The sequence below is a fragment of the Gymnogyps californianus genome, chromosome 5, assembly GCF_018139145.2.
Source record: "Gymnogyps californianus isolate 813 chromosome 5, ASM1813914v2, whole genome shotgun sequence".
In the NCBI taxonomy this organism is placed as follows: domain Eukaryota; kingdom Metazoa; phylum Chordata; class Aves; order Accipitriformes; family Cathartidae; genus Gymnogyps; species Gymnogyps californianus.
This window is the reverse complement of record NC_059475.1, coordinates 29,437,553-29,457,888: the sequence shown is the minus strand read 5'-3', so window position 1 is coordinate 29,457,888 and position 20,336 is coordinate 29,437,553. Positions and strand designations below refer to the sequence as shown.

At 47.9% G+C, this 20,336-nt stretch overlaps 1 protein-coding gene across 1 annotated transcript in view; it reads right to left on the bottom strand.

Annotated features, from left to right (window-relative positions):
• Positions 1-17,710, bottom strand: part of MGA (MAX dimerization protein MGA) — a 65,185-nt gene extending 47,475 nt beyond the window's left edge. The window contains exons 1-2 of the mRNA XM_050898388.1: positions 17,665-17,710; positions 3,408-4,549 (exon numbers count right to left, since the gene is read on the bottom strand). Of these exons, the coding sequence (XP_050754345.1) occupies positions 3,408-4,471 (1,064 nt within the window). The 5' untranslated portion in view covers positions 4,472-4,549; positions 17,665-17,710. The remainder of the gene's footprint in view (positions 1-3,407; positions 4,550-17,664) is intronic.
• Positions 17,711-20,336: the final 2,626 nt, after the last annotated feature.

Sequence of the window (20,336 nt, the reverse complement as noted above, 5' to 3'; positions counted from 1 at the left end):
ATGGGAAGATGAATCATGCAAGTTTGCCCTCTCAAAATCCTCGGCTTAATCTGAGATCAGGTAAAAACTGTGAAGTAATGTCTTAACTAGCTCTTTCTTTGCCTGATATGGAACAATGCTCATATTTAAGTAAACTTCTTTATACCCCAAGTAATGTATTTGGTATCCTCGCAATAAAACAGTAAAAGCAGAGAAATTGCTTTCTTGCATTTTGCCAAATTAAAAACCATTTAGCTGCTCATTTATTGAAAGCACTGAGATACATGGATTTTTTTGTAGGTAGATCATTTTAAAATATACCATGGAAAAAAAAAAAACTGACTTCTTTTGGAGTTAATCTAGCAATCTGTGGCTCAGGTTTGAAGGATGATCACTTGCCTTCCTCTTCCAAAAGGAAGGCAAGAAGGGAAGAAAAGTAAACCGTCAGACTAAACACAAGACAACTAAATTGGAAAAACAAGGCTATTGGAGCATTAAAAGTCCCACAGTATTTCTATTTTTGAAGCAGGAAATTCAAAAGACCTTGGAAGGGAGAAAGGGTACGTTAGCCTGTAAGACTTAAGAACCAGGAAAGTTTGCTTGTGGTTCTCTCCGTGGCCCCAACATCTGAGTGGTTCCAGGCATAAGCATTCCTATAGACATGTCCACAACTCAAATTAAACATTTATTTTCTTTACAATACAGCTGATGAAACTAAACATACTACCAGGCCACAGGAACAAACCCATACTACCTTGTACAAAGAAAATAGTCCTTTATTTCCAAAGTGCGCTAATAACTCAAGATTTAAATTATTCTCAGGTATATGCAACCTTTTACATAGTTCCATTCTCAAAAATGTCAGAAAAATTGAGCATTGGTGGGAAATACCATGCACTACAGCACTAGGAACTCCACTTCCTTTAGTGAGCATTATCTGAGAGGCAGCAGTTCCCAACTTCTGACTCTCACTCAAATCTAAATTCAGCAGAAATCACTACCCTGCATAAAAGCAAGATAGTACCTATCAACTACTAGTAATAGCTTGCCTATGACAGAAAAAAAAAAATTGCCCAGTCTTCATTAATATGTAAGTATTAATGTGTCTACTTTGATAAAGAAAAATGCCACTCATTCAACACTGTCCTTGAAAGGCTGACATTTATGAACAGATCTCAACTGCACGGCATGGAAACTGTGAACAGATCTGAAGGAAAAAGGAGAACTAATGTTCTGAAAAACCCCAGCACATAAAGAGACAGTTGTGCCATTTCTTGGATGAGATCAATTTTTCTCTTTCCAAGTACAGAATCTGATTTTTTCACATAGATTACAAAAACATAAAATGAAAAGCTGGACAATGCTTGAGGGTAGTTCTAGGACTGTGGTAACATTTATTCATCAAATGATAGATGCTTCCAGTCCCAGAATAGAGAAAAACCCTTTACAGTCTTTCCCTGTCTGTGCAGCTTTTAGCACATTTCAGAGATAAATTGTCTTAGAGGTGAAACCAGGGAAGGCATCTAACATGCTCTGGACCAAAAGAAATTAAGTCTGCCAATTTGCATCATCTGTCCTTAAGAAAGGTCCTTGAGTCCTTAAAACAATGTTTTTTATTCCTTGGGAAAGAAGGGAACCAAAAAACCCCAAGCTGTCAAATTGAAACAGTTCTCCAAATAATTTCCTTCAATGACCCCCTTCAGGCAAACAAAATGATCAAAACTTTAACTTTTTCAACTGCAGCTGACCTCAAGGAGAAAAAAAAAAACCAAAAACTTATTTTGAAAACAAAATAAACCTTTCAATAATTATTTTCAGAGTTTTACTGTTTTACTTCCAATATGCAAAGTTATCTAAACACTTCTCCATGCTGTCTTAGGAACTAAAGAAAGCCCATCCTCTCTGAAATCAGTGTACTTTCAGTCTTCAAGATGGGTTTCTCTAGAATTTACAACAATATTTTTGGAGAATGTAAGAAGTCTAGAAAACGTTCTTCTTCCTAATACACTGACACTGGAAAATACTGCAAAAGAAAGGTTAGGGCACTCTATATCCCAAAACAATTCTAGTATCAAGAATTACTACAACTAAACTCAATAAAGTCTCAAAGAATGGAGAACTTTGTAACTTGAAGTTTTTCAGTTACTCAAAAGCCAAGGAGATGCTTTCTACAAGGGAAAAAAAAAACCTGAGCAACTCTGTCCTCTCTAAAACGCACTGAAGGAGTATAGTAATACAGCCTTTGAAACAAACTGTATAATTACGTCATGAATACAACTTTTTTTCCCCTCTAAGAACTGACCTCTAATAACACCATTAACATCATCCTGATATCCTGCAGTTAAATAATTTCTTGGGGTACTGATCTACGTAAGGCTGCTTTTGTCACTAAATCTTTGGCAGATTAAGTCTGGTATTCACCGACAGACATGAAGAAACATGGCAGGAGAGAAACTTTTTTTTTTTTTAAATCACTTCTTCAGGTTCAAAGTATTTCTAGCATCTCTTGACACAGATTAACTATTCACTAAATCTGCTGTACTCTATTGCTTCGATTTTGGAAACTAAGTGAAAGTGCAGTAAAATAATAGGTTTCGCCAGGCTTGCTTTACCAACACAAACACTTACTGGTTAGCAGGTTCCATACTATGGGGTAGGCTCTCAGTATACACTAGACTGCTTTACTACTGTTCGTGTGATATGAATAGAATGGCTCAAAAAGTCAATACTGGATAAACACATAGACATAAAATTACCACAGAGTAAATTAAGGTCTGAACAATGTAACAGTTATTCTGAAGTACTTCCCTAGGTGCAGATTCTCTTACCTCACAGCAAACATGAGGCAACTGACTACCAACAGGCAGGCTACCTCATACTACTTTGTGGAATAAAAGAATTCACACAAGCAGTTATTGACAAAACAGTGGCATGCTGCCAGTTACAACTGCCTTGTAGCAATCCCTACACATACCCAACCTAAATACCCATACACACCACACACCCTCACCCATCTGCTAATGAAAACTGACAATAGAGACAGCATGTTGCTGTGGTAAGCAACCTCAAAAAGAAAGGCAATGTTTTGATGACTGCAATGTGCTCTGTTTAAAACTCTGAAAAATTAAATTTAGTCGTCGAAAATGCTAAGAGGGTTAAGAGAAATCCCTCAACACTTCTTTACAAAGGGAGTTAAAGCAACACAGGAAAAAATACTGAACTCTTACACTCCTCAGACACATTAGGAAATCCAGACTGATAGATGACTGTTTAAGCAAAGAAAAGCTTTTAATAATACTAAGTGTTCTGCTATTTCAGGTCAGGAACCCTTTAGCTGTAAATCTGTACACTGAGCATACTATTATTTAATGTTTTACCAAACACCCCACTCAACCGGTATTTGTGCTAAAAATAGAATGTTAACCCACCTTTCAGAGACTTCTTGTTTTAGCTTTGGCATATCACCCGAAGACAGGTCGGTGTCCAGGAAACCCAGGAAATCCCTTTCTGCATTAAAGGACTCTTTGTCCAGATCAATGTCTGATGGGTTTTGACCAATGACTGAAGGATCTAAACTTCTCTGATGCAAATCTAATGGATCAACTACAGCAGGGCGACCACGAATGCTAGCAGCGCTAAAAACATCACCTCCTTCCAATCTTAAGTTACTGTTTTGTTTCACATCACGCTGAGGTCGACTATTCAACCCATCATCTCTGAATCCTTTAGCAAAAGGATTGTAATCTATTTTCAGCTGGGTAATCTGGATGTTCTGGTAGGCGGTAACTGCGAAGAACTCTGTCTGTGGAAAGGTAAATGTATGGACATCAGGGCCATTGAGCTGAATGACTTCTGTGGCTTTGTCTGCAGGCACCAAGTGAAGTCGTGGCAGATAACGGTGCATAGAATGCAATATTATATGACCCTCCTGGTCCAGGGTATTGTTGGTAAGTTTGAGTTTGTAGAAGGATACCGGCTGGTGCATCCAGTACTGGCCAGTGGAAGGGGATTCTGGATGAATAAACACTCGCCCAAGAACATGCGGTTCTGCCTTCCCACTGGGCTCCCACCAACGGCCATTCCATTTGTATCGGTGATTGTCCACAGGGGATATGTCCATGACTAGGATGTACCTCTGAGTGGCATCCAGACCTGTAATCCAGTATCGGCAGTATGGGAACATGCGCCTCCCCTGCTTCGTCAGAACCATCTCTGTGTTGCGATGGTAGAATTCATTCCACATACTGTTGTTATCTAGGGTGACGGTAATGCCCCCTGAGACACAGTCAGCTGGCAGGCAGGTCTTGACTTTGGATTTTACTGGAGTTGATACACTGCTGGCGAGAGCACAAGCATCACGGTTTGCTACTAGGATTCCTTGGTCAGCTTTACCATTTCCCTGCTGCTGTTTCAAGATGACAAAAAAAGCAGGCGCTGCACCAGACACAGTCCCACCATCCCGGCTACCCAAGACAATCTGCTGTTTCTCCATGATGAGCACTCTTAAAAGCTCTCAAATCAAATGCAAATTCTACACAGTTCTGATAATCTTCTATGCGCGGTCACCATTCTGGAAAAAAGGAAAACCCCATTAAAATTTTTCAAATACAGTCTAAGAAAGTAATTAAGTCTCATGAGAAATCCTTTTTGTAATAGCTCTCCACATTAAAAACTTAAAAGGTAATGAGTACTATAAAATCAAGCACAATTAGGATATATCAAATCAAGGTTGCCTGTGTGTATATAATTTAGGTCTTACAGACATGGGGGCTATGACACCTTTAAACTGCATTTTCGTATAATGCTTTGCCACAACAGGACTCCTTGCTTTCCTTGATATTTCAAAGTGCTCTTTGTTCTGATATTGCGTCAACTCTTCAGATCATTTGCTTAACAAACAGCATTTGGCAAAATGTGTAGAAGTTTTCAGAAGAGCAAATGGCACATCTCTGACACAAAGGCAGAAGCCATTTGCTCTTGCCAGGAAGGAAGAGTTCCCATAGGTCCAAAATTTCTCAAAAATGAAAAGAGGGAAAGAAAGGAAAAAGAAAAAAAAAAAGTTAAAAACATTTCCCCAAAATTTCTTTACTGAAAAAGACTAAGCTTGTGTGGTTGGGATTTCTTTGCCCGCCCCCAACCCCAAGAACTTCTAAACATCGGTCGAAGGCAGAGACAAAGAATCTAAGGGAAAAAAATAGTTCAAACGGATAAGCTTTGGGGAAAAATAGACAAACTAACCCCCCAAAAAGGCCATGCAGCTAAGATTAAATGGATGAATGTGAAACACTAGGTAACCTTAGCTACCTCTATCTTCTAAATTATGGAAATACTTTAAATCAAATAAGAAAACATTTGTACTGTTATGATTAGCCTAATCACTGTTTAGGAAACTAAAAAAAAAGCTGCCTTTATCTGCATATACACAATTCCACTTTTGTGTGTCTACCTCACAGGTTAAGCGTTATGTCAACACTCTAACAAAAGATCATAAACAACTTCATTATTCAAACAGGCAGTACATTTCTCAATGTGAAAATTTAAAGTAAGCGCTTCTGGTAACTCACAAGAATGCCATTCCCACATTCAGATGTTTGTATTTTGATCCTTATTACGTATGGAATACACCACTGACAAAAAATGATTGATTCTTGTATCAAACTTCTAGTTGGTGGGAACCAGAGGCAAGAGTGAATCACCATCACTCAGAGTTCGCTGCTTGAAAACAATCATATTTCTTTCCAGAGAATTAACTCAAATTCATGAGTTTTAAGTGAACTAGGTATTCAATAAGACATATTTATTTTGTTAGGACTGGGTTACTGTAGGAGGAAACACTCCTCTGTGCAAACAAGCTGCCACATGCATGTGGGAAATGACCCCAAAGCTCAGGAGGCAGGCAATTTATACTCCATGATAAATGTTCTTGACACCTAGGAAATATGAGAGACCTACCTCCACCCTTTAAACCTTGCACTTTAAAACTTCACGTAAAAGTTAAATTGGAGGACAAACACAAAACTGTTCTCCACAGGTTTTGAGATCTGTGAAGTTACAAGATCTGGTTTTCAGTTTTACTTTGAGGAGGAAACAGTTCTCCACAAACACACCCACAACCACCCACCCACAACTACTTACTAGAGTCTAGAACACAACATGAATTAGCTGTTCAAAATCAGCTTCATATTTTCTATTTTAACAATGTTGCCCTACTTTTTCAATAGAGCACGTTTTAAGTCCCAGCAACAGAAAAAGCTATCCCCCAAAAAAGCTTTTTCATGTTCATCTATAAAAACACAATAGAAATATAAATCTCTATTAAAAAACAGATACATGGAGTGGGGAGAAAGAAATCACATCCTCAGTTGTATGATTTTCCACCAACTTACCCTCTCTATATACACATACACCATGTTTATATGTATACTGAATGTACAATCATAAAGTGAGTGCACATTAATGCTGTGCAATATACATCAAAATTGTATTAGCTCATGAAAGAAATACACTATCAAAGTGATTTCAAATCTGGTTTAAGATATGCAGAAAGCCTTTAACTTTAAATTTACTTGAGGTAGAACTTACACATGCCAGAAATAAATTCAAAAAAGCTCAACAACCATGCATTCAGCAGAAATTCTATGCATACAAAGAGCTACTGAGTCACAGTTTCGGTTTTCCAACGTTTAAAGTTCTTACATTGCACTGTTGTAGATACTTCTACCATAAGCACCGCTCACAGTATCAAGTCAGTCTAAGATGCGTGTGGTTACAATGTGCAATTACAGTAGCCAAAACCTACATTATTTCAGCACTAACATGGTCTATTACAAGAACTGTTTCACACATTTTATTATACTTGGTCATACACACTAACCTATTTTATTATAGCATGGAGCTTCTAATCCAGTATTTCAAGGAAAATGTGTGTATTTGTGGAAGTTGAAGTTCTAATCAGCTTCAGATATTTCACTTCTCTATCCATATGCAGACCTTACATTTGAGAAGCAACACCTAACTAGACAGCCGTGACCAAAAATACTCAAAGTTGCACTGAGATGTGCTAAAAGGAGGAAGATAATCAGATGTGAAAAAATCAGTTTAAAAAAAAACAACCAAACACAAAACAACAACAAAAAACCACACACCCCAACCTGCAAACAAGACCACGATTTATGTACACAATGCTCACAGGCAAGGAGTTCTGCACGGGTTTCTCGTGCCGAAGGGCAAGCACCGTTACGCACAGCGAGCCGATGACGACATCTCGCTGCCCGCGTGAGAAAAGCCATCACGCAGCGGAGGGGAGCTGCGGAGCGCGAGATCCGCGGCACAGCCCGCCAACCGCCGCCGCCGCGTTGCCGACGGGAGCCCGGCGCCGGGTCCAATGGCAGCGAGCGCTGAACGCGCGGCGCTGCCGTTCAATACCGCGGCAGCGGTGCCGCCCGCCGGGGCACCCGGAGGAGCGGCCCCGGCCAGGCAGGGCTGCGCCCGATGCGGCGAGAGGCGAGCGCCCCGCCCGGGACAGGTGGCGCCACGGGCCGAGTGGCGCACTTGTCGGTTTTAATGCTACCCACCCCCCACCCCCCCCGCACGGCCCCCAGCCGGAAGCCTCGGGATGGGGGTAGGCAACCACCACCGGGAGCCGCCCGGGCCTTTCCGGGAGCGGCGGGGGCCGGAACCACCGCCTGCGGTGGCTGGCGCAGGCGGAGGGTAGCGGGACCGGCGCACGTGGGGAAGCCGCGCCGCCCTTCGCCGGGACCCGGCGCGGCCCTGCCTGGCGACAGGGGCGCGGCGCGGCACGGCCGGCGGTCCCGAGGCGACCCCGCCCCCGCAGCGGCGCCTCGCGTCGCCGCCGGGCAGCGGCCGGCGGGCCCGGGCCCCGTCGCCTCGTGGCTGCGCCTGGTGTTAATTTTCGCAGTTAGGGAGGCAGGCGGCAGGCGCGCGGAGTTTGCGCACGGTGCGGCCGGCGCCGGCAGCCGGCGCCCCTGGCGCGCCCCCGCTCCCCGGTAGTTACCGTGCGGCGAGGCGAGGGGCCTCCCACTTCCTTTCTCCTCACGCGGACCGTGTGTCCGCCAGCTGGGGACAACGTGCGTGCGCACCGCGGTGACGTCACCGCGCCGCAGCGCGCGCAGGCGCGCCGCCAGCTCGCGCCCCCCTCCCTCCCGCCTGCCCGTCACGTGCCCGCGCCGAGCGCGGGGCCCGGCGCCCGGCCCGGCCCCGCGCAGCGCCGCGCCGCGCGGGGGAAGCTTCTCGAACGGGCGCGGACGCGGCGCTCCGCCGCGCGCACCGCTGCGGCGCCGGCGGCCGCCGCCGCCTTCGAAGCCCCGCGGGGCTCCGAGCGGCGGCCCCGCCGCCGCGGCCCCGCCCCCCCGCCGCTGCCGCCCGACAAGCGCGGGCGAGGCGCCCCGCCGCACCGCTCCCCCCGGCGGAGAGGCCAGGCCCCGCCTCAGGTCACGGGTCTGGCCCGGGGCCCGCCAGCGGCGGGGACGCCTCCCGCGCTGGCACACGACGGCCGGGGGGCGGCGCCGGCGGGATGCGCGCCCGGCGGCCGCCTGGGCTGGGCAGAGTCGGCGGGCGCCGCCCCGCGCCCCGGGCCGGCCCCGGCAGAGCCCTGCCGCTCGCCGGGCTCCGCCGCGACCTGCGCGCCGCGGCGCACCGGGGGCGTTAAGGGAGCCTCCCCTGCGGGCAGGCCGGAGCGGCACCGCACCGCCATCCCCAGGGCAGAGGCTGCCTCCTCCCTCGCCGCTTTCTCGGGAAAGCGCCGCCTTTCTCCTCTGCAAAGGCAACGCGCACCGCACCTCCAAGTCACTTGGGAGAGCTGACGCCGAGACACGAACCCGGGTACCGACACCTCCCGCCTCCCTGGGGAAAACGTCAGTCGAGGAGGTAACACTAAAGCCGGGATCAGCGTTAGTCTCCGTTCCTCCGCGCAAGTTTTCACTGATCTGCCAAAGCCAAGTCAGAATTTGACGCTGCAACACCAAAGCTGAAGAAGTGCCCTGTGACTTTCAGACAGCTAACACAAACTTGTCAAATCATGCCCCAGGTTAACCGAGTACCCAAGGCCTGGCGTCCTGTGTGATGTTAGGCAAACTAGTTAACGAACAAAACCCAGCTTAGCACAGTCTAGGCATAACCTTAACAGAGTATTCCCACCCTCAGCACCTAACCGAGCAGCGTGCTACACCACCCCTAGACTGGCAGTCCTTCACATACGTCAAGGTAATTACATTTTGTAAACCAGGCGCTTCTGAGAATAAGCCCACTAAAACAGAATTCTGAATGTTAAGGGAATTCACACCAAAATGCAGCATGGCTGCAGGTAAACACCTCCGTGAAGCCCCCCACCCCCCCCTTTTTGCGTTAAGGATATTTATTTTACAACACTGCATCCATTACGAAAGGACAGATATTTACACAGTGGTGCCAGAAAGTCAAGGCATCAGAGTTAGTAGGCTGACACCAGGGTCCAGAGTCACCAGTAGACCAGAATTTTGTACTGACTGCTGCCTACTACAGACTGTAACTTCACTAAGGCTGCTCCTCAGTTTAACTAACACAGTCGTGCCTTTGCTGTTAGGGTGGAGAAAACGGGCAAAACGAGCAACATTACAAAGGCCAGCACCCTTCTGAAGGCTTCTTGGCAACAGAAGTTTATGCAGTGGGAGATCATCTCAGAAGCATGTAACTAAAGAAAATACATTTTTAAGACACTTTAAAAACATGCATCCGAACAGTAACATAGGCAGGTCTGTAGAAGACCATGGAGTATTTTTTCCCTTTTAAATAGAAGAATGAACTCAGGCTGAAAAAAATTAGGATTAAACACATTCGCTGTACAGAGAAACTGCTTGAATACAAAATTCTGCAAATATGAAAGTACGTAAGATTGTGATTTTGATACTTCTGGCAGTTTATAAAGGACAGGTATGGACAGAGGCAAAAGGGAAGCTTTAGCCCCAGTGTGCTGGTTTTGGCTGGGGTAGAGTTAATTTTCTTCACAGTAGCTAGTATGGGACTGTGTTTTGGATTTGTGCTGGAAACAGTGTTGGTAACACAGGGATGTTTTAGCTACTGCTGAGCAGTGCTTACACAGAGTCAAGGCCTTTTCTGCTTCTCACACCACCCCACCAGTGAGTAGGCTGGGGGTGCATGAGAAGCTGGGAGGGGACACAGCTGGGACAGCTGACCCCAACTGACCAAAGGGATATCCCATACCATATGACGTCATGCTCAGCATATACAGCTGGGGGAAGAAGAAGGGAGGACATTTGGAGTGATGGCGTTTGTCTTCCCAAGTAACCATTACGTGTGATGGAGCCCTGCTTTCCTGGAGATGGCTGAACACCTGCCTGCCGATGGGACGCGGTGAATGAATTCCTTGTTTTGCTTTGCTTGCACGCATGGCTTTTGCTTTACCTATTATACTGTCTTTATCTCAACCCTCGAGTTTTCTCACTTTTACCCTTCCAATACTCTCCCGCATCCCACTGAGCAGGGGGGGAGCGAGTGAGAGGCTGTGTGGTGCTTAGTTGCCAGCTGGGGTTAAACCACGACATCCATATACTAGATAAAGTTGGCATGGTGGAAGGGAAACACCCCAAATGCTAGCAACAGCAGATCTGGAGAGGAAAAAATGGTTCAGAGGAATTAGAAGGAAAGAGATAAAAAAAAAAAATCACAAAGAGATGGTATTCTTTTTATGAAGGGTCATGTTCAGCCATTCTCTAAAACAGAGAATGGTTGTCTCATAATGTCTTCACATTATGGTTGTCTCTTGGAAGTTCCTAAAATATCTTTGCACAAGAAAAAGCCAAGGCTAACAGCGACGTGCTTTCAAGTTTCATATAACAAATGGGAAGGGAAGAAAGGAACCAAGAAAGCATTCCAGTTTAGCTATAAACATGGCGGGGGGGGGGGGGGGAAGGCGCTGTGTGCAGCTCAACAAAGGATCTGGGGGACCAGGGGAGTGCCACCAGCTGTGTGTGTATGCACATCTGTGTCTCTCTAAAGGGCAAGCTCATGTGGGGCGGAGGGGTGTTGGACATCAGGGAACCAGCGTAGTCCCAGCCAGCCGAGAGACAGACAGTATGCACCAGCACCTGGAGCAGGGCTGTGACCTCGGGGGCTTAAGCGTCCGGAGGCCAGCAACTGGGGAGACTGGGACCCAGGAACCAGCTGCTGGGCAGACAGTGTCTAAGCCCAGCTGCTGGAGGGAATCTACCTTGTACATATGCATACACGTGTGTGTGTGTGTGTATAAAAATATATGTACACACACACACACACACACACTCTCTCTCACTAGCAGACCTCCATCCCGCTCAGATAGGGAGAGGAGCAGGATAAGGCTGTCGCTGCTGTCTGTGTTCCTGCAAGTATCTGTGTGTCTGCCTGATCTGTGTGGCCAGACGTGTATACATGTATATGTCATGTATACACGTGCTCTATGTGCTTGTGCCCACTGGGAATACGTTTTCAGCCTTACTGCTGGTTCTAACTCACAGAGCTGCAGCAGCCTGAAGCTGCCGGATCCAGCACAGTATTTTTCCTTTAACAAATTCAATCAGAAATAATTACACCAATTAAAAAACTAAGCCACATTGTCCAAGATTGATCAGGAATAGTCATTTTATACCTACAGTAATCACGTATTAGGTATAGCGGTCATCGTTTTAGGGTCACAGGATACACTGGTGCTCTATTTTGTATTAAGCAATATGTTTCTGAACAGTGACAATACAGAAATAAGTCTTTTTTCTTCAGCAAGAGGGCCATTTGTACAACTAAGAGCAGCTGCACAGAACTGAACAGCAGACAGTGCCACGTTCATGGCCCACATGCCACATGTTCCAGTGACAGAGAAGCAACACCAGAGACTGTTGACATTGCCAGGGATTTTGGTACCATTTTACCTACAGCAAGTAGAAATCCTTGCCTGCAGCAAAAGCGGAACATCTAGTTTATCAAGAGAACATATTCACCAGTGGAAGTCACAGCAGTACCACAGATTCCCACCAGCTTAAGTAACCCGCTTCTGAGCAGCTTACAGCTGACAAGAAACAGGAGTACCGCAATAAAGAACTACATCCCATTTAGATCAGTACAAACAGCAGTTTTAAGGCCTTGTTTGTGCTAAACACCAATTGGCAGCATAGAAATGAACTGGTTTGCTCCAACTGAATACTGTCCTCCATGATCAGAGGGAGTTACCTTATACTAACCAGTAATGTGATGGTCATATTTGAAATGCTGAAGTTCACTACCAAGAAGTACCCCCTTCCCCAAAATGCTTCTTTCAGACATATTCCCTGCTTTGCAGCACCTCAAAAGTATGAACTACAGTCTTTAAACTGTATTTCACTATCCAGTAAATCACATTCCTTCTTTCAGTAATGCCTACAAGCATGAAGTGCCAGTTCAAGCCTACACACTACAAGTAACACAGAGCCTGTAACTTTCACCACCCAGCAGTCCAGAGATTGCTAATGGAGCTGTAGCAAAAAACTGTATTCTTCAGCCACTCTTTTTTCTAACACGTCTCCAAAAAAGATTCAGTAAAGATTCAGTAACAGATCACGAGCTGGAGGCTCACGAGGCCCAGGCTTTGCTAAAGATCTGTATGTGGGAAAGCAACATGTTGCAGACGTAGTTAAGCAGAACATAACAGTTGCCAACCTGTGGAAAACATAAAAGCGGTGCCAATTACATTTTTTGTTAGCAATCCCCGTTACAGTTCGCATATGAAGATCTCTACTACACAAGCAGGTACACAACAGGACATTTCTGTCATACAGTATACTTTGAAAGGCACTACTACTGGAGCATTACTGGAGAATAAAGGAGGCTTTCAGCTCTCAAATTCACTAGCTAAAAACAAGCACTACCTGAAACTAGACTCACTAGCTGAAAACAACAGCTATCAAAACCAGCTGTGCCAATGTAATACACCCACAGCAGCAGTCAGTCAGTAGAGCCTAGTGTACAAGTTTATTACTAACTACAACCAGGCAGCCCTGACAAGCATATAAAGCCCCAAGTTTGGGCCATTAAAAAAAAAAAAGATTTTAAAGACTTGAAAATCTAGTGATGTTATAGTCAGAAGTGGTGTGCAATGTGCACACCAGAAGGGTTAAAATACAAAGACATACTATCTTTAGCCAATGTTTTGCCACTTTGGAGAATGATTAACACAATAGCACCCCACAAGAAAGTCTGTTAATTCTGAAACTCTGCGTTGGATTAAACTGCCTATAGAAAGGTATCTAGTCCCATTTTCTATACCATAACCAACCCCACTGGCCTCCAACTGCTTCTCCAGAAGAGTACTGGCCTCCCAGCGTTGAATGTTTGCTCTGTGCAGATGTCTCTAATAACTTGCAGCATCTATGACAGCTCCAGACCGCTGTCCTTAGGCAACAGAATCCCAGCCCAAATCTACTTTTAAAAAAATGTTTACATCGTTTTATTTATGATAGAGAAGTAGCTGAAGTTCTTCCTTTAGGTGTAGTGAGAAAGTATAATCCAGTGTCAAGAAGATTAAAGGTGTAAGTGGTGGCAGAATCTAGCTAAAAAGTGAGAGATTAAAAAAAATGTATTGCAAGAAATGGACTGTGGCGGGGGGGAGGGGGAGGGGGAAGCAAGAAATCTGCTTTTCCAGATTTAGGGTTTTTTGCTGATGCAAACATGCTAAAACACATGCTCCAGCCGCACACAGAATGTACTATCCCACAGCAAGTACGACACAGCTTGTGCGCCATCAGATTTCAGCCCAGAGCATTACTTCATGCTAAAACCAAATTCACTGAATTACTTTATACTAAAACCAAATTCACTGAACACTCAGAGCCCTGACTATTACAGGATGAATAGGTGGTAGTTCAGGAAGTGCTTCATCAACTGTCAGTTACACCCCTGCAAAAGCAGCAGCTTCTATTGGAGGAACAGGGCAAACACTTCGGGGTGGGGGTGGGGGAAGGCGGGATGGGAGGAGGGAAATACCTGCTTCACCTCTCAGATACTAATACTTTGCCACAAGAATCCGAACTTTCAGTTCCCCATAAAGTTGGTGCTTTATTTAACAGCATTAATCCTGCAATGTGCAGCGCACAGTATTCATCTCCCAAGAGTGACCTGAACTTTTGGGAAATATAGAAATCTTCCCAAACACTGAAGACTGCAAAATGGGAACACACCATCCATTTATATGAAAGTATGAACCACCGGTGAGAGAGCAGGGGGAAAAGCCAGTATTCACTACAAATAATTGCTCTTTTTCATCCGTATACAATATGTTATTATTTCAACATTTAAAATAATGTATTTTACATTACTTTCCATATTTTATCAGAAAGTCAGTGATATACCCACTGTTCATACAATGATTGCTGTATTTTTTTCAATATACTATTATTTCAACTACTGAAAATTACGAAATAGAAGAATAAAGCACTGTTTCATGCTTTTTGCCACGCGACACTGGCAGAAACAAGCCATAATCAGCAGGAATAACACCATTTTGATGAATTTCAGTCCCTTTATGGCCCTCATGAGGAACATTTATGACATACATGACTCTTCAGCTGGGGATCTTGTCCACATCATAGAAAAAAATGAGAGCAAAAAGTAAGAAAATTCAGCAAAACAAGTCAGGCAAGTAAAAAAGGCCTCACCTGAGCTCAGAACCATCCTACCTATTCAGCTATTGTCTTATAGCAATACTCATTGCTACAGTTACCAATGGCTCATCAAGTTAGAACTGCCAGGGAACCTCTATTCTCCTTTTAAGTTATGGTAAAAAGGAGAGTAACACCAATTAAAGTACCAGACGGTTGGTGATGGGTTCCGTCTTCATTATTGACTTACCCTGTGGTCAGGCAGTCCACACCATATTAGCAGAAAGCACTGTACTGCAAGAGTTAGCAAAAGAGCACAATTCCATCATCACAAGTATTTGTTTAACAGTAATTAGGTCACAATCTTGTCATTCTCCAAATTAGCTTTTCCTGAAGATAGTGCCTGTAGCAATGAATGCAAACATTTTTATTGTAGATATGTTTTATCTGGCTCCCACATTCATTTTCTGTCTTTTATACTGTTCACATCCCTTACTGCCTTTCTGTTTTGGGCTTGATTAAAAAAAAAAAAAAAAAAAAAAGAAAGAAAGAGACTTTCTTCTGGTTGCTTTCTTCTCATGACAAGCCTTCATCATTCTTCTCACCCATATCATTCTCACTGCATTCTTCCTTATCCAGTTCAGAAAAAGATACATCAAGGATTTATCATAGGTACTAAAACCAGCCAGAATCCAGTGAAAGCACATTCCGTCTTTCTGTGGAGAGAGAAGAGCAACTCCACCACCATCATTCGATTCTTTGTTCTAAAGTCACCCAGTACTAAAAAAAACCCAAAAAGACACACACCGGAAAAAAAAACCCAAAACACACACCACATCCTTAATTATGGAAGAAGAAGACATCAAGTAAGCCTTGCTGGTGTCACAGCTAATGGCACTGTTTCCTATGTGCACACCATGGCTGAATTTTTTAGTAGATCCTCTGCTGTTTAAGAAACAGCAAACAGACAACAGCCTCTTCTTAGACGAGAGCTCTCTCTCACCCATCTAGGCAGAGATCTATTTCATTGTGTTTGTAAAAAGAATGTCTTGGACTTCCTATTCCTTAGGAAATTAGGTTTTAAAAAGCCAACATACACAACCACATACTTTAGAAGTGATCTAGTTGATTTGAGTGTAAATGAAGAAGTGGCATAAGCTCAAAGAGAAAGAATTTAAATTATTTTTTTTTCTGGTAGGTGACCAAACAAATTTATTCACAAGTGGGACTAACATTGGTTTCCTCCAGTTGCATGTTTCCATCCCATGGCAGCAGGCACAACAGCATCTGCACCAACACTGAGCAAACAGTAGGTGAGGTTAATAGTCAGCTGCTGGCGGATGGAATACGTAAGTGAACAAATGCTGCCCATCTCTGCCAGACCTAAGAACTACGCTTTTTTCCACACATAAACACACACACACGCGCGCACAAAAATGCTCACCTACAGCAACATTTTTCAAGCAGAATAAATTCCCCATTCCGGTTCTCAATACAGACTCTCAAGGAACTGTGCCTGAGGGTACTGAAAGGGTGCTGCAGCCGTAGAGGAGAGGCTGCATCGGGCAAAACACCTTAAAGGGGCAAGACCAACTCATCAGCCTGCCCTCTTTCTTTACACAACCTTCAGTTTTCAAAGTCTGTAGCAACTTCAAATCTTCAGGGCTTTAGACCACTCCATCAGGTGCGATTAAAGACGACCCATGAGTTCGGACACTACGTGTTAGGAGTAAAAGGCAGTGTGACTGCGTAAGCTTTGACATCTTAAGTAGCTAGGCAAGAAACTCAAACCACATTATTGGAAACCACTCATCTAACCAGGCTGATGAAATAACTGCTAACCCTCATGCCTACCAAATACGGACCGAGCTCACCTTACCATTTTTTAACTCCCTTTTAAAGTGCTTATCAACTAGTGTGGTACCTGAGGCCACCAACCACCAGTGAACCCAACACTGGCACCGCATCGCCCTTCCAGGAAAGCACCGTTGTTTATTTATTCGACTCCCCTCGGCGGCACCGGCAACGAAAACCCCGGCCGGCTGAGCGCGCAAGCCCGCCACACGAAGCCGCCTCCTGCGCCACGCTGGCGCGTCCTCGGCTCGGCGGCGCTCGGCCTCAGCCGGGGGAAAGCTGGAAGATACCAGAATAACGGCGGGCGCGCTGCGCCAGGCAGCCGAGCCCCCGGTAAACGAGCGCTGGCAGGGCACGGCGGCGGGCGCAGGGGCTGCGGGGGGGGGGGGCGCTGCCCCCGCCCGGCACCAACGGCCGCCTCACGCGACGTGCCGAGGCGCACGCGCGCCGCCGCGGGCCAGCGGCCGCCCTCGGGCCGCTCCGCCGAGCCGTTACGCTCCGCCTCCGGCGCGCCCCGCTGAGGGGCCCCGCAGCCACCCCCCCAACCCACCCCACCCCCTAAGCCGCCCTTCTGTGGCGCCGAGTGGGCAGAGGGGCGGGCACGTCCCCCCGCACCGGGGCAGGTCCCCGGGAAAGGCTCTCTCGCCGGGGCGGGGCGAGGCGAGGCGAGGCACGGCACGGGCAGCACAGCCCCGTCTCACGGGTGGCGCCGGTCACGCCCCCGCCAGGGGACGGTCCCCAGGAGCGCGATGGCTCTGGGAGGCGGCAGCTGCTCGGGGCCGGGCCTCACCCGACCCTTCCCGGCCGGAGAGCCCGGATGCGGAGCCGCGGGGCTGCTCGGTCCCTTTAACCTCCCCCCCCCCCCCGCCACCACACACACGTCAGGTGACCGCCAGCCACTGCCCATCCCCCCCCCCCCCCCAGCCCCCCGTCCGTCCGCGACCCCGGACGAAGCAGCGCGGGGGCGGGCGAGGAGAGAGGGCAGCCCGCCTGCCCGCCGCTCCCCGCCACGGCCGCCCAGCGGGCCCGCAGCCCCCTCGCTTCAAACGCGGCCCTCCCGGCCGAAGGGGAGGGAGCGCGCACGTGTGATTGGGCCGCCGCGTTCACGTGACGCGCACACCTCACGCCACCTCCTCGAATAAAACTTCAAAACCGGGGCGGGGGGGGGAGGGGGAGGGGGACGGCAGGCAGCGCCCCGCGGGCGGCCGGCTCCTACCTGCCTCCCGCCGCCGGCTCCACGCGGCGCGGGGCGCCGAGCAACACCCCGGCCCACGCGCCCCGCTCGCGGCTCCTGCGGCCTTCGCCTGCCACGCGCAACCTCCTGCCGTCTTCATTGGCTGCAGCAGCCCATCACGTGGGCCGCTCCCGTTTTTCCTGCCCCCTTCCTCTCGCTTCCCCCCGCGGCGGGGCCGCCCCCGCAAGGCGGGTACCGGAGCGGCCGTGCGGGAGGCGGGCGGCGCTCGGGGGGCGCAGCCGGCGGCGGCCGCGGTAAAGCTGCCTCGCGACGCCCGCCAGCGGCGCGCTGCCGATTGGCCGGGGCCGCCCGCCGACGCAGTTCCGCTCCCCTCCGCCGGGCCACGCCCTTCCTGCCCCTCCCCCGCCCTTGCGCGAGGGAAACACGCCGCTCGCGCGTGGGCCGCACGGGCGCGTGTTCGCCGTTGGCCGGGCCGGCGGCCGCCCTCCCCGGGCCGGCGGCGAGGGACGACCGGCGACCGGGCCGGCCCCGCTGCCGCGGGGGGGAGCGGGGGGGGGGGGTCGGCCGTGCGGGGCGGCGGCCGCGGCGCGGTCCCCGCCGGCGCCTCCCGTGGGCGCTCTCCTCCCGCGGCTGCGGCGCCGCCGGCGGCCCCGTCACGGCGCAGAGGGCCGCTGCCCGCCGCCGCCCGGCCTGGCGCCGGCGTCCCGGGGCCTCCCGCGCGGGGGGCGGGCGGCGCCGGGCGCCCTCCGGCGAGAGCGGCGGAGCGCACCCCCTTCCGCCGCCCGCAGCGCCTCCGGCGGGGCGCCTTCAGGCGGGCCGCCGGTGGGGCCCTGCGCGCCAGTGGTCCCGCTGCAGCAGCCGGTGCCTCCGCGGCCTCGTCTGTCCTCCTTCCTTCTGCCCGGCGGCATTTGTAAAGAACAGTGAACGGGGTTCATCTGCGCCCGGGCGCGATGTTCGGATGGTAGCTCGAGCCACAGGCAAACGCCCACGGTGCAGTGCAGTTAAACATGGTTCGTAAACGTTTCCATACCTTTACAACGTTGCTCGCGCGAAACCTCCGCACCCAGCAGGACTCCCGGGGGCGAGCGTGCTTGCTGAGCAGCCACAGAACCGCAGTCGCACCAATTGCTGAGTTAGCGGGAAGCCACCTGTGGTTATTTGTGAGCTGAAAGAGTTCAACAAATAAAGGCTTGTACGGTCCTTCAGCAGGGGGATGTATTCAATAATATCTCTAAATATAACACCCCTGTGCGGCTTAGACAAAAGGTGAGTCTGGAGATTACCATCCAGAAAGTCTATATTGGGTCCAGAGTAAAATAATGGAACAACTGCTGAAGACAAAAACCATGTAAACAAAAACTCCTGAGCTATAGGCAGCGTGGGCACATACAGATAGGTGAGGCTGGACGAACTCGGCGGCAGTTGTAACCAACAGAGTGCGGTAATCGTGTCAATGAAGAAAGAGAGGCATCTTGCACAGTCTTGAAAAATAATTTCAGGTTGCCTTGAGTATAGGCAGGTCATGTGTAATGGAAACTAATTAAAAATATAAACAAAAGGTGATGGTAAACAGCACCGTAATGTAGCCCTGGGCTAAAATGTCTGTGATGGAGGCCTTGGCCTCGAAAGGTGCTCGGTCAGGGCAGCAATCAGCATTCCCCAGGCATGGTAACGTCACTGAGAATTTGTGACAATATGGCTTAGGAGTCCATGAGGGATGTAAAAAGGGAGGTGTTTAATTAGGCGTAGATTTACACTTTTACAAAATTGAATTTCCTTTGGAATTTGTATTGAATTGAGTGGTTGGTTCCCAGATCACTGAGAAGCTCAAAAATGTCTTCTCTTGCCTATTAGATAAATATTTTTGAGGAATCCATATACAAAAGTTACAAACATATTAACCAGTGCGTAAGCTAAACCTTTGGTGGGCTCGTGCAGTCCTGCAGCTGAAGTTTGGAAGCGTTTGGGTGTCAGCTAGCGGAGTAAGCACTGGCGGGTTTAGGTCCTGTCTTTTTGGAGTTCATGAGCAGATCGAGGGATGGCCAAGTTTCAACCGCTTCTTTGAAATTCCTGCTGCTATAAGGGATGCGGTGCCCAATTCCCAGCTGCAAGATGCGTTTTAGTTAACAGGCTGAGCAGAGGAAACATGACGCAAATGAAATGTACCATTTGACATTAGATGTAATGATGTTGCAAACCCAGCAAAGAATACAGAAGTGATGCAAAGGCAATCAAAGATGCTGGGGCTCTGGGCAAATGAAAGATAACACATCCAGGGGAAGTAGGTCACTGGTGTTTATTTCTCAGGGGAAAAATACATTTTGACTGGAGCAGTTTTGAAGGAAACCTGGTGGTGTTTGTGAATATCACAGAAATGAGCCAACAGTGTGATACGGCTAAAAAAAAAAAAAAAAGCGTTGTTTCGGTCTCCGAGTGCAAACACCATCCTTTATCCGAGAGAGGCAGATCTCACGGCTGCTCTGCTGAAGAAGTTCCTATGCAAGTCAGATTTGGAAATCTTAATTTTGAAAATGTGCATGTAATTTGATGCCCAAATTACGTGGTGAGGTTTTGCAAAAAAATTCTTTGCTGCTCATTCCCTCTGCTTTTTTTCACCTACGAACAATCTTCTGTTTGTTGGCTAATCACGGGTTTTTTTGAAAGCTGAGTATTGGGAAGCTAGAGCTCATTAG